This window comes from Carassius carassius, chromosome 6 (assembly GCF_963082965.1).
Source record: "Carassius carassius chromosome 6, fCarCar2.1, whole genome shotgun sequence".
Lineage (NCBI taxonomy): Eukaryota > Metazoa > Chordata > Actinopteri > Cypriniformes > Cyprinidae > Carassius > Carassius carassius.
This window is the reverse complement of record NC_081760.1, coordinates 40,357,858-40,373,593: the sequence shown is the minus strand read 5'-3', so window position 1 is coordinate 40,373,593 and position 15,736 is coordinate 40,357,858. Positions and strand designations below refer to the sequence as shown.

The following is a 15,736-nucleotide window of genomic DNA, read 5'->3' as shown; positions in this document are numbered from 1 at the left end:
CTTAGCATTGATCTCTGACAAATAAAGTGAATCTAGTTTACTCTGAGTGCTCCACGCTCCTTATGTGTGACAATAATACAGAAAATAATGAGAACAATGGATGGTGTCTCACCTGGGGTCAGAGGTCACTGGTTCATCACTGAATTCAGGAGGATTATACATGGATCTGTCACTCTTCAGAGACACACAGCTGGGATCTGGAGATGAAGATCTCTTCCTCCTGGTGACTCTAAAATATAATTATTCATATACATCTTCACACAGTAATTAACACAACACAGTTAGTTCAGATGATGTATTATGTTGTAGGCGTCAGTCTATTGTCTCCAATACAGGAAAGTGTCTCACCTGAGGTCAGAGGTCACTGGTTCAGCACTGAATTCAGGAGGATTATACATGGATCTGTAACTCTTCAGAGACACACAGCTGGGATCTGGAGATGAAGATCTCTGACTCTTCCTCCTGCTGACTCTAAAATATAATTATTAATATACATCTTCACACAGTAATTAACAAAACACAATTAGTTCAGATGATGTATGATGTTGTAGGAGTCAGTCTATTGTGTCCAGTACAGGACAGTGTCTCACCTGGGGTCAGAGGTCACTGGTTCAGCACTGAATTCAAGAGGATTATACATGGATCTGTCACTCTTCAGAGACACAGAGCTGTGATCTGGAGATGAAGATCTCTTACTGATCTCCATGATGAAGAACTGATTTGAGGTCTGTCAATGAAAAAACAAAAAAATAAATAATACTAAATTGTGATATTTTTTATTTGTAGCTATGACTTTGCTGTCCGCCCAAAATGATTTATTTTAGTAATAATGTATTTTTCTCATCATGCAACAGTGTAGTGATTCTGTGCTTGTTCAGAAAATAAACTAGTGATACCTGACTGACAAATCTTCACTGTTTAGAAAGATGTGTTTTATAGTATCAGACCAGAGTTTAATACATCACCATCAGTTACTCCTAGTTTCTCTTTAGAAATAATATTTGTGCAGAAAACATTCTTAGTATTTTGTAATAATGAAACGAGTAACAGTGAGCATTAAAAAATGTGTTACAGCCTTTTTTACATCGTTACATTAAAGGAGTCATATGATGCTTTTTTAAAGATCATTATTTTGTGTATTTGGTGTAACAGAATATGTTGACATGCTTTAATGTTCAAAAAACACACTATTTTTCAAGTACTGTACAATATTGTAGGTCCTCTATGCTCCGCCTCTCAAACGAGTCGTTTTCTACAAAGTCCCTCCTTCTGACAAACACAGTCTGCTCTGATTGGCCAGCTGACCCAGTGCATTGTGATTGGCTGAACACCGCAAGCACTCGTTGGAAATGTAACGCCCCATTCTTTAATCGCGAGCTTCATCTTTCAAAATAAAAGGTGGTTGTGCTGTGGGATGTGTTTTCCATACATTTATTTATTTTTGTAGACTCGCCACGATTTTAAAACTGATCGATTTTCAAAAAGGCTTCATTGAATAAACGTGAGTAACGTTACGTACTGCACGTTTAATAATAATAATTCCTTACATTTATATGTTAAAATATCAAAACAAGGCACAGGTGTTTTTATCATACCTGTCAACACTCCCGTTTTTCTCCCGGGAAACTCCCGTAATTTGTATGGCCGTACCTCGTTATATGAATAATCACATCACATTATTCCAAGGTTGTCCAGTTGCAAGATCTTGTATGAAACGCATCCTACTCACACAATTTTGAACCCATTTGTGACCTCAACCTGGCAACCTACAACTCTGTTGCGCAGTTCATATCTGCGCAGGAAGACGGGGGAATTTGAATCAATCATCACTAAAAATGTCATTAGAAAGCTCAGGTAGTGCTACGGCAAAAAAAAAAAAAAAAAAAAAAAAAAAACAGCTGGTCGGAGGAATTAAATTTCTTATCACCAAGCAGCATCGACAATTCCCACGCTTTTTGCAAAGTATGTCGCACTGATTTCAGTATCGGACACGGTGGGAAAAACGACGTAATGCAGCACAATAAATCACAATGGCACAATCGCGCTGTGGAGGCACAAAGGGGCATAACCGCGAGTTCAAACTTTATCACGGTTGGAGGCAGAAACCGTATTACAGAGTGAACTAAAAATGGCAATGTTGATAGCAAAAAAAAAAAAAAAAAAAATTCCATTTTCTTTTTGCGATGAATTCAATGCTAGTGTGGCAGGCATGTTCCTGGATTCTGCCATAGCTAGAAAATACTGTTTCCTAGAGTTTAACATGAAGGTGTTTCCATGTACTTCAAGTACATTACATTTTTTGTTACATGTTCCACATGCACCACAGTGTTTCCTTTTATGTAATATAAAATGTTATAATAATGATAAATAAAAAATAAACATGAATAAGTCTCATTATTATTACAATAATTATTATAATTATGTATTATTTATTTACTTATGTGTATTTAACTTGCCTCTGACCCGCCCCAAACCCAACCCCCATCTCTCGAGTCCCACCCCCTCAAACCCCACCCCCGACACCCAACCGCCCCGCCCCCCCGAAGTCTCCCGGATTTCCGTAACCAAATGTTGACAGGTATGGTTATTATATCACTATTTCTGAAGGAAGACTAGCATGTTATATGTCTGATAACGCAGCGTTTGTGAGCGTAGCTCTGCTTTGTTTACAGCTGTTACTGGGTAAACCTTGATTTTTTGCGCTTTATGCATCTCCTGCTCGGAAATAATTAATTTGCATTTTCATTAAGTCCACCTGATTTACACAGCAAACATATTTTGTTTGTTATCAAAAAAAATATTTACTCTAGAGGGTACTCTGTTGTTATTGATTCTATTTGGAAGTCTACCGGCAGTTAAGTTAGGACCACAAAAGCGCGCATGCGCAGTAACGTTTGTTTATGTGTTGCCGTTGAAACCATCTATATAGTGTAAGACACTTGAGAGAACGGCTGACACCTGATCTAGTGCACTATATAGTGTATGACAGTTGAGAGAATGGCTGACACCTGATCTAGTGCACTATATAGTGTATGACAGTTGAGAGAACGGTTGACACCTGATCTAGTGCACTATATAGTGTATGACAGTTGAGAGAATGGCTGACACCTGATCTAGTGCACTATATAGTGTATGACAGTTGAGAGAACGGTTGACACCTGATCTAGTGCACTATATAGTGTAAGACACTTGAGAGAAAGGCTAACACCTGATCTAGTGCACTATGTAGTGTATGACAGTTGAGAGAACGGTTGACACCTGATCTAGTGCACTATATAGTGTATGACAGTTCAGACAACGGTTGACACCTGATCTAGTGCACTATATAGTGTATGACAGTTGAGAGAATGGCTGACACTTGATCTAGTGCACTATATAGTGTATGACAGTTGAGAAAACGGCTGACACCTGATCTAGTGCACTATAAAGTGTAGGACACTTGAGAGAACGTCTTACAGCTGAACTAGTGCACTATATAGTGTAAGACACTTGAGAGAACGGCGGACACCTGATCTAGTGCACTATATAGTGTAAGACAGTTGAGAGAACGTCTTACAGCTGATCTAGTGCACTATAAAGTTTAAGACACTTGAGAGAACGGCGGACACCTGATGTAGTGCACTATATAGTGTAAGACAGTAGAGAGAACGTCTTAAAGCTGATCTAGTGCACTATATAGTTTATGACAGTTGAGAGAATGGCTGACACCTGATCTTGTGCACTATAAAGTGTAAGACACTTGAGAGAACGGCTAACACCTGATCTAGTGCACTATATAGTGTAAGACAGTCGATAGAACGTCTTAAAGCTGATCTAGTGCACTATATAGTGTATGACAGTTGAGAGAATGGCTGAGACCTGATCTAGTGCACTATAAAGTGTAAGACACTTGAGAGAACGGCTAACACCTGATCTAGTGCACTATATAGTGTAAGACACTTGAGAGAACGGCGGACACCTGATCTAGTGCACTATATAGTGTATGACAGTTGAGAGAATGGCTGACACCTGATCTAGTGCACTATAAAGTGTAAGACACTTGAGAGAACGGCGGACACCTGATGTAGTGCACTATAAAGTGTAAGACACTTGAGAGAACGGCGGACACCTGATGTAGTGCACTATATAGTGTAAGACACTTGAGAGAACGGCTGAACCCTGATCTAGTGAACTATATAGTGTAAGACAGTCGAGAGAACGTCTTACAGCTGATCTAGTGCACTATATAGTGTAAGACACTTGAGAGAACGGCGGACACCTGATCTAGTGCACTATATCATGTAAGACACTTGAGAGAACGTCTTACAGCTGAACTAGTGCACTATATAGTGTAAGACAGTTGAGAGAACGGCGGACACCTGATCTAGTGCACTATATAGTGTAAGACAGTTGAGAGAACGTCTTACAGCTGATCTAGTGCACTATATAGTGTAAGACACTTGAGAGAACGTCTTACAGCTGATCTAGTGCACTATATAGTGTAAGACACTTGAGAGAACGGCGGACAACTGATCTAGTGCACTATATAGTGTAAGACAGTTGAGAGAACGTCTTACAGCTGATCTAGTGCACTATATAGTGTATGACAGTTGAGAGAATGGCTGACACCTGATCTAGTGCACTATATAGTGTATGACAGTTAAGAGAACGGTTGACACCTGATCTAGTGCACTATATAGTGTAAGACACTTGAGAGAAAGGCTAACACCTGATCTAGTGCACTATAAAATGTATGACAGTTGAGAGAATGGCTGACACCTGATCTAGTGCACTATATAGTGTATGACAGTTGAGAGAACGGTTGACACCTGATCTAGTGCACTATATAGTGTATGACAGTTGAGAAAACGGCTGACACCTGATCTAGTGCACTATAAAGTGTAAGACACTTGAGAGAACGGCTAACACCTGATCTAGTGCACTATAAAATGTATGACAGTTGAGAGAACGGTTGACACCTGATCTAGTGCACTACATAGTGTAAGACACTTGACGGAATGGCGGACACCTGATCTAGTGCACTATATAGTGTAAGACAGTTGAGAGAACGTCTTACAGCTGATCTAGTGCACTATATAGTTTAAGACACTTGAGAGAACGGCGGACACCTGATGTAGTGCACTATATAGTGTAAGACAGTCGAGAGAACGTCTTAAAGCTGATCTAATGCACTATATAGTGTATGACAGTTGAGAGAACGGTTGACACCTGATCTAGTGCACTATATAGTGTATGACAGTTGAGAAAACGGCTGACACCTGATCTAGTGCACTATAAAGTGTAAGACACTTGAGAGAACGGCTAACACCTGATCTAGTGCACTATAAAATGTATGACAGTTGAGAGAACGGTTGACACCTGATCTAGTGCACTATATAGTGTAAGACACTTGACGGAATGGCGGACACCTGATCTAGTGCACTATATAGTGTAAGACACTTGAGAGAACGGCGGACACCTGATCTAGTGCACTATATAGTGTATGACAGTTGAGAGAATGGCTGACACCTGATCTAGTGCACTATAAAGTGTAAGACACTTGAGAGAACGGCGGACACCTGATGTAGTGCACTATAAAGTGTAAGACACTTGAGAGAACGGCGGACACCTGATGTAGTGCACTATACAGTGTAAGACACTTGAGAGAATGGCTGAAACCCTGATCTAGTGCACTATATAGTGTAAGACAGTCGAGAGAACGTCTTACAGCTGATCTAGTGCACTATATAGTGTAAGACACTTGAGAGAACGGCGGACACCTGATCTAGTGCACTATATCATGTAAGACACTTGAGAGAACGTCTTACAGCTGAACTAGTGCACTATATAGTGTAAGACAGTTGAGAGAACGTCTTACAGCTGATCTAGTGCACTATATAGTGTAAGACAGTTGAGAGAACGTCTTACAGCTGATCTAGCGCACTATATAGTGTAAGACATTTGAGAGAACGTCTTACAGCTGATCTAGTGCACAATATAGTGTAAGACAGTTGAGAGAACGTCTTACAGCTGATCTAGTGCACTATATAGTGTAAGACACTTGAGAGAACGGCGGACACCTGATCTAGTGCACTATATAGTGTAAGACAGTTGAGAGAACGTCTTACAGCTGATCTAGTGCACTATATAGTGTAAGACAGTTGAGAGAACGTCTGACAGCTGATCTAGTGCACTATATAGTGTAAGACAGTTGAGAGAACGTCTGACAGCTGATCTAGTGCACTATATAGTGTAAGACACTTGAGAGAACGTCTTACAGCTGATCTAGTGCACTATATAGTGTAAGACACTTGAGAGAACGTCTTACAGCTGATCTAGTGCACTATATAGTGTAAGACACTTGAGAGAACGGCGGACACCTGATCTAGTGCACTATATAGTGTAAGACAGTTGAGAGAACGTCTTACAGCTGATCTAGTGCACTATATAGTGTATAGGGAGCGGTTTCAGACACAGATAGAGTCTTTGTAACAAATCGATGAGGATTGAAACCAATAAACTGCGATGTGTGTTCAGTTCTGCTTCTAATGCTTTTCAGATAAGACTTTTTAATACAATTATACTCATCCACTAAGAATTTATTGATTTTTTTTCGCGGCTGAATATCTGTTTAATATTCAGCGTAAAACGGAGAACCAACTTTACATCGGTCTGTTCTTTCTAGATCTGTCTCCTGGAGAACACAAGTCTGTTCTTGACGATCTCGCTGAACTGAGAAACAGTCTGAACATAAAGTCTAGCGCAGAAAGATGAGCTCGTCACTGCGCTCGGTTCCATCTCCACCATTTTAAACTGCGTCACAACAACTCCCTCAAAACTTTCACAATAGTTTAGAAGGGTGGATTTCGGTATACTGATACCTATTTCTGATGGCTAGACATCGTTCCTGTATGAAAGACTATATCTATGACCTTTTCAGGGGAATGTAGTGTAGTGTTATGGTTCTTAATCGCGATCACGTTACAACAAGATGAGATAGTCCATCTGTCTAATCCGTCAAACGTGTACAAACAGAGAAATGTACCGCTCGGTAGATGCTAATAATTATGACCGATGGGGTGTACACATAGACCTATGCTTTAATGTCAAGCGGGAATGTTGAAAGAAACGAATACGACGAGTAAAATGTGAACATTGTCATCATCTATCTGAACAAGAGGTCTAAATCTAGTGCCTTAAGGAAAAAAAAAATGAAAGAAATTTAAAGCAACTTTTATAAGAATATTTTTTTTTTTTTTTACAAATGCAACTTAAAATCTTTTAAAATTTTCAAAACTATTTTAAAAATGACTACAGATATGTTAAAAATACTGAACAGTAAGTATCAACATGCTTTTTATATTAGCAGTGTTGTATGTGTGTGTGTGTGTGGTATATATTACACGATGTTTGAGGGGTTGTTTGCGTGTGTGTTTGAGTGCTGTGAAGTGCTGAGTATGTAATGTGTGGTGTTGTATGCTTTTTGACTTGCATGTGTGAGTTTTACAATGTTCTGCGGCATTCAAAATGTATTAGAGTTTGTATCGATTGCTAACCCACACAATTCATGAAACAATTCCCCATTTTCTCACATTTGTAAACACAACCTCAAAACTACGCACCAACTTGTGCAAACTTCAAACTTCCAGGTCAAAATCAAACAGTTTAGTCAAAAACACGTTCTCTTTTGTCAGACTCAAACTTTGGCCACAGATGATACACAAACTTCAATTCAATTCAATTTAAGTTTATTTGTATAGCGCATTTTACGATACAATCATTACAAAGCAACTTTACAGAAAATTACGTTTCTGTAATATTTACTAGTAGCTTATAAGTGGTGAGTGTCAGTTTATGTGCATATGACAGGATTTTTCAGAAAAATTAGTACAAGACGTAGTCAGCCAGACGATGAACATTATTAACAGTTTCAGGGTTATGTTGATTCAGGGTCAGCATCATCTGAGGTCCTCTGAGGGTCAGCATCATCTCTTCTCAGGTGTTCTGGATCCAGACTGGAGATACCACGGGGTGTAAATCCAGAAGAAACTGAGAAACAAACCTAGAAGGATGCAGATTCAGTAAAATACAACAACAAACTTTAAGTAAAGTTTACTTCATTACACTAGTGTAAAGCGATCTTACAGTAAATGAAAAGCACTACGTAAAAAAGGGGTAGAAGAGAAAAGGCCGAAGGCCAAACAACTGATGGAAAACTCACGTTGGGAGAATACTGCCGGTCAAATATATTGTTTTAAATATAATATGGATAGTAAAGATACTTTTAATATAAAATAGAATTACAGCGTTAGATGTACAGGTGGTCATTTTAATCTTTTTTTTTTTTTCTTTCTTTTAAATAGAGGTATTTTGGATATTTCTGTGTGTGAAAGTACCATGGATGTGTAAGGTTTATGAGCATAGCAAAGCACAGTTCTCGGATTACATCTTTGGGGCATAGAGCCAGCTGTCCTGAACCATCTTTAATGACTGAATACAATCCAGTGTCTTTCTCTGAAAGAATTTTTCTAAAAGATACATTAACTTCATCTAAACTTCACAGTCTATGCTGTGACAAACAAAGCTCTTCTGCATACATTTAAAACAAAACAATTATTTTTTTTTTTTGAAAAAAGCGGGATGTTATTAAAACTGAAGATCATGCTAAAAAAGAACTTTAAAGAATCTAAAGTGATCAATGCATAACACATCTAATATAATATGATATAATATTGTATAAATTATTATATATTATATAATATTATATCAAATATAAATATTATAGGTAATATATATTATCATTTTGTGGAATTAAGAATCAACGGACATCAGATGTAGTGGTGATGGTGATTTTTTAAACTTTACATTACTGTTATCTTTGAAATAATGCACCCCATTGACTTCTGGAGCTCCACCCTCGCTGTGAGGGGTCTGTGAAGCACCCCCCCCTCAGGTTTCACAGGAGAATAGCACTACGAGGCCCTGTGAGATTCTGTTTATGATTTAACTTTAAACATTTTATTTATTTTATTATTTTACTTGGGGGATATTTCATTCATGTTTGGACATCTCTTACCAGTCTAAAAAATGTAAGCATATTTTTTATATATTTATCATCAGAAATGTTTATTTAACTATGCTATATATAATCACATTTAAAATAACATATTTTTTCTTCTTTTTTAAAAGAAGTGAATGGTGTGTTTTATAAGTTCGATTAACTTGTTGAATACTTTTTTTTTAATGAATGAATTGTTTAGTACTATGATGTCATTATATAATTATTATTGGAGATATTTTGGCATCCCCCAGACGTTGGTGTTTTTCATTATCCTAAAACGTGTTAATGGCTAAAGTCTGAATATACATAAATATGTGAGCAGCATGAATGTACATGTCTGTGATTTTAAGAAGACAGCGTTTATGACCAGTTTTTGTTTAAAATGTGTTTTATAAGCTCAATGAACATAAGTATATGTTGAATACACGATTAAAATGTATGATAAATGATTTGCTTTGGTTCAGTAGCATGTCTGTTACTGCAATGTGTTTTATAAGTTTGATAAACTTAAATGGTGAATACTTGTTTAAAATATTTAAGTTTATATTTGATTTATTTTTTAAAATAGAGATGAGTCTCTTTTTAACTTGATATGTTCGTTTATATGTCTGCTTGTTTATATGATTTATCAGAATACAAATTTGTACGTAACTTCCCTAATTTATGTATTATTCTCTTATTTTTATTGTGTTTTGTTTATATGTATATGTTTGCATAACATTTTTATTTTAGTTGTTGCTGTTATGTTTTGAATGCTTTGAGATGTGCAACGCTCCTCTATTTACATTGTGTCTTTGTGTGATGATGGAACTGAATAAAGAAAAAAAAAAATAAAGAAAAAAACACACACACGCCTTCATTTTTGTCGGAGCTGAACACAAACCTGTTCTACCTGCAGAGCGCGCTCCCGAGATCACGTGACGCGTGACACACCTGTAAGTTATAAATGATTTCAACTAATAATAAAACACAGCAAGACTTTCTTTCCCACCTTTGCTTATTAATTAGTAATGTATCCGTAAATTTCTCTCAACTAAAATAATCGCTAGAGTTTGATATTATTATAATCCTGAAGATGAACTGATCATCTGATTTTACAAGCGTCACAACTCACTACAAGTTAAAGCTCGAGTTTAGTGTGAAAGCGACGCGAAAACGAACACATTGTACAATAATATGAGATGAAATCAGAAGATTATAACTGAACTTACCGTGATGTGGTTTTTATGCCCGTTTGTAACTCTAGGAAATGTGAATTAACACTCGGTTAGTATTGAGACTCTACTTTCGGTTTTTAACAAGGCGTGTCCTCGTGATGCAGACCGCGCATGCGCAAGAGACCTCAGGTGACAACAACACACAAGCCCCGCCCATTTGTCTGCTTTCAGTCTGTTAAATGTGTTCAGCGCCACCTACTGCACTACTTCATTCTACTCTTCTAGTTCATATACAGTTCATTTACATCTCTTTACAATTACACATCTCTAATGTATCTGTGCTGATTTTATTCATAACAGTCGGTGTATTTAATTGTGTAGCCTATGCATATATCCTAACCCCAGTCTAGTAAATATTTTTTGATTGATTTGAATATTGTAATATTTTCTTCCCTGTTTGTCTGTATCCATCATCTCTCTTCTGACACTTTTGCATTTTAATGAACACTATGCTTTAGTTTTGTCCAAGATGGATCTCTGTGTTGATTCCTTGTATATGGTCTGTGGTATTATAAGATTAATAATAAGATGAACACAAACACAGCAGCAGGTGTAGAAGAGAGCGGGACACAAACGAACACTTCTGCACTTCCTCAGTTTGTGTAAATCCACAGTTCAGAGTCATTTACACAGTTTTGACGAGCAGCTGTCGTCAGCGTCTCATGTTTCCAGCAGAACTCACTAGAAATCACATCTGGGACTCATCTAATGTCTCTGTGATGACATCTTCTCGTTCATCCAGAAATTAATGTGACACACAATGTTTTTAAGTTCACTTACATTCTGCACCCAAACATCATTTATAACCTTAATAACATCCTGATAATAAAACATTTATAGTCTTAATACTAATCAAAATATCATAATATGAACTCAAACTGATGTCAGGATTCAATCTTTCTGTGTGAACGTCTAAGACAGTTTCCTAAACGAGACTCAAACAGCTCAGAGTCAGTGAAGAGCACATTTAAACTCATTTCTATGATCAGATTTGGGCCAAATAAAGGGAACAAAAATATGCATTGATAAATGATAAAAAAAAACACTCTGAAAATAAAAACAATAAACTAAATAGCAAAAAAAGTGTCATCGTCTTCAAATAAACTGCATTCTTAGTTGATTTCACTGTCAGCTTCTCGTTTGCTGAACGCAGTTTTAATGCGCTGCAGTGTTTTCGGTTTCGCTTTCTCGTGAGGGCGGGGCTTAACATCAGCTCGCTCTGATTGGCTCGTGAGATTCTGGTCGGGGGCTCACTGAACCGGAAGTAGTGTTTTAGTGGCGCGTGCGGTGTCTGTACTGGGGAGCTGTAAGTCTACACTAATGCTAAAAAGAGGATATTAAAGAACATTAATGATAAAACACGGATATTAAGAAGTATAGGTTTAATCGAGATGAGTAATCAGGAGTTTGTGTAACTAATACAATAAACAGAAACATCGAGATATAAGTGTTATTCCAGCCTGGTTTCACACACAGGGTTTAAACCCAGCGAGGATTACTGAGAACAGAACACAATTCATCTGAGTCTCACACATCCTATTAACCCTTTCATCAAACGCAGCGCAGAGCTCTGTTTATGTTGGTTTGGAGTTACACTCTGCACAATTCAAGTCCTCTGAAACTGTGGAAAGAAACACACACACACACACACACACACACACACCGAGTCAGGACAGTAATGGCAGATTTCATCTAGCAAGCAGTGTATGGACAGAACAAGTGGAATAATGCTGTGCTAAATGTTGAAGTGCTCACAGTATTGCTCTTCATATTCAGTTCAACACATGGAGAGAGCAGAAAACATGAACTGTGAATCAAACCAATGCCAAGTAAACATGAACGCTGCACAGAGGAGTGTCATCTTATCTTCTCAGTGTGAGCACATCAGGTCTGTAAGTTACTGCACATCCTCAGCTGATCCAGTGACCCTAAAAGAAGACATCTGAACACAAATGGAGAAAGCAAGGAGGTTCGGTGAGGAGAAAAACAAGCTCTGTCTTGCTCCTCAGCAGCACACCACTATCTGTGGAAACAAACACAATCCTTTCAGTTTCTGAGCCAGATGTGTCATATTAAAGCCGTTTGGAGCGAGTCACACTCATTCAGAGAAGAGCAATGTCTCAGATGACCATCCTTTGTGTCCACCTCAAGATCTGGGACTGAAACAAATGCTGGAGAACATTCAACAGAACAAGAAGATCCCTGCTGTCCTACCAGACAATATACATCAGCCATCAGCAGAACAAGAAGAGCCCAGATCTATTTCTCCAGAACAAACTATTAGTGAGAGATGTCCAGGAGTCGTCCCCTCACTGACCCTGTCCTGATCACAAAGAGACTGAAATACTGACCAGCTGGACATTACTGAAGGTAGCAGGCTCTTATCAATATGAACATGTGCAATGCTGTCTAATACTGGTTTAAATTACAGATGTGTGAAGCTACAGCAAGCAGCGTCCACTTTGAGGAAGGTTTTATCGTTTTATATTTCTCAGTGACGAGGGGTTTTTGTGTTAAATAGAGACACATGAGAAACAGTATCTCAGAAGACGATTATACTTGCTACATCCGGACTAAAATACACCAAACCAACAAATAGAAAGAGATGAGATGAGATCCAGTGCTTCAACATCTGTCCAGAGGTTCAGTAGAAGAGCCGTGGTGTCAGAAAGAAGCCCTTCAGCAGCTTTCACAGCAGAAACTAATGATGAGAGTCTTTCAGCTTTCACTGCACATTTAAGATGATCTGGACATTTTCATTCATGAGTGTCTGAACAAACATTAACTCACGATTAACTGCAGCTTTAAAGAGTCTTGATTTATTTTAGGTTCAACCTCATTTAGTTCGGTTTAACTCGCATCATTTGTGATTATTGTTAAATGTGTGTCTTCCCTGCAATAACTCTTGATTGATTCTGTAACATTTGCAGACAATCCTGTTTGTGTTGTGTAATGTGTAGAGCATGACATTATGTGCTTTGAGAAATCAGATCATTCTGAATTAAGTAAAAAATACAGTTTAACGAAATAAAAACCTTCTATTGCCAAAGATTTGATTATTTTAAGTTTTTGTTTTAGCTTTGTATTCAATCTATACTGTAGTTATCTTTTAAAACACAACTAAAATATGAATATAGATGAATTTCTATCTGTAAAATACTGTTAACAATAGGATACATGCTGTCACACCATATTACACATGTATTTGTAAACTCTCTCTCTCTCTCTCTCTCTCTCTCTCTCTCTCTCTCTCTCTCTCTCTCTCTATATATATATATATATATAACACCGTCTCAAGTGCACACATCTATGTATAAAAGGGTCTATTCGTCCTCTGCACACTTCCGTCCTCAAGCTGCTGTGACGTAATGCTTCTGCGCTTCTGACACTTCAAGAACACAAAACAATAATTCTGTCATGATTTACTCAAACCTGAATCACATTCTTTCTTTTGAGGAACATCAAGAAGATATTTTGAAGATTTGGTCACCAATGACTTCCATTGCATGAATGAAAAAACTGAGATGTTTCTCAAATGATCTTCTTTTATGTTGAATAGTTTATGTAAAGCTGTTGTAGCCTAAACGTGTAATACATTTTATGTTAAATAAAATAAATGATTTCTTTCTTTTGGGGGTATTTTCACAACCAAATGTAGTTTGTGATTAATAAGATCAATTAATTGACACATAATGTAACTCAATAGATTAAAAAAATGTGATCAACTGACAGTCCTAATATATATGTATATATTTCTTTCTCTCCTTGTTCTTGTTTTTCTTCTATTGTTCATTGTGTTATTGCTGTTTTCAGATATTCTGTTGTAAAGCTCATTGGTCAGCTCTGGTTGTAGTAAACAGTGCTGTATAAATACAATCACCTTTACAATCAGAACACTAGGAGGCGCTGTGGCTAGTAAGATCACTTTAGCTCCGCCCTCTTCCGGCGTGACGCTGCTGTCTGAGACTGCTGTGACGTCAGCGTTCTGTGGCTCTGAAGGGGAAGCACTGAGAAAAACACAATTATTCTACTAAATAAATAAAATATTTGGTGACTTTCATATTCTCTCCAATCTATGGCACACTCCAGCTGTGTCTGAAAGCGCTCCCTACACACTATATAGTGCACTAGATCAGCTAACTTCATTCTCTACTTTTTTAGACTTGAGAGGCAACAAGCTAAAAACAATCATATTGGAAAATTGAGGATCAAAGGTCAAATTTGGAGGACCCTGAAATTATTTCAAATGTGTTCAAGTTCTGAGTTTTCTAGTAATTTGTGTGATTCTAATTTCTGTCATCAGTCTACATCTGAGTTTTTGATTCCTTACATAACATAAAGTAGATTAATATTGACAAGTTTAATATATGTGAAGATCCTCTTAGATGACAAGAAATTACTGATGCCATTCACTTTCTGAAGAATAATACATCTCCTGAGTTTATAAAGCATTTAATAGAGTTTGAACTCTTTCCTTTCTGTTGGAAGTATTTAGAGAGAGAAAGAGAAAACTTTATTAATCCCGAAAGGGAAACTGGTTTGCCACCAATTTAAAACATACAGGCAACAAGCACACCACATAGCTAACACATACATAAATAATTCAACATTTAAAAACTACGAAAAACATGATTAAGAGACCAAAGAGACAAGGTTATAACAAGATACAGTTGCACAATTGAGAAATGCAGGGCAAAGAACAGACAGTTCAACAGTTTGACAGTCAACAGTGTTCATTAAAATATCTGACCGCTGCAGGAACAAAAGTCCTTCTCAATCACTCACTGGAGCACCGAGGCATAATTAAACGCTCGCTGAAAGAGCTTCTGAGTCCATTAAAAACACTATATAGTGGATGGCCTTCAAAAAACATAACAATTTTTAATTTCGACCTCATCCTCTTCTCCACAATGACCTCAAGTGAGTCTGGGATAAGACCAATGACTGAACCAGCTCTCTTGGTCAGCTTATTTATCCTATATTTATCATCAACAGATAAGCTGCCCCCCCCCCCAGCAAAGAACAGCATAAAAAAGAACACTAGCCAAGATCCCCTGATAGAAAACATCTCAAAGCTTTGTACTAATGTTAAAAGATCTGAGTTTTCTCAAAAAGAAAAGTCTTGACTGAGCCTTCTTTATTAAAACATTAGTATTCTCTTTCCAATTTAATTTTTCATCCGAATGGACACCTAGAAATTTATATGACTGAACAATTTCAATCGGCTGACCATTAATTGTGACTGGGAGGACCTTCTCCTTTTTCTTTCTAAAATCAATCACAAGTTCTTTAGTCTTCCCTATATTTAGTTTTAGAAAGTTTGACTCACACCAGCTAGAAAAAGACTGAACCTCCCTTCTATAAGCAAGGTCATCACCCTGATTGAGTAGACCTACCTTGTACCAGACAGGATGACTGACTATGCCTGTAAAGTGTAAATAAAAAGGGAGATAGAACTGTGCCCTGAGGTGCTCCAGTA

At 37.5% G+C, this 15,736-nt stretch overlaps 1 protein-coding gene across 2 annotated transcripts in view; it reads right to left on the bottom strand.

Annotated features, from left to right (window-relative positions):
• The window catches only part of LOC132142890 (NACHT, LRR and PYD domains-containing protein 3-like), a 135,866-nt gene that overhangs the window by 22,646 nt on the left and 97,484 nt on the right, over positions 1–15,736 (bottom strand). The window contains exons 1-3 of one of the 2 annotated variants that reach the window (XM_059553081.1): positions 591–740; positions 349–471; positions 113–229 (exon numbers count right to left, since the gene is read on the bottom strand). In XM_059553081.1, coding sequence (XP_059409064.1) covers positions 113–229; positions 349–471; positions 591–706 — 356 coding nt within the window. In that variant the 5' untranslated portion in view covers positions 707–740. Of the gene's footprint in view, positions 1–112; positions 230–348; positions 472–590; positions 741–15,736 lie in introns of those variants that run through there. The other variant, XM_059553080.1, reaches the window with a different exon arrangement.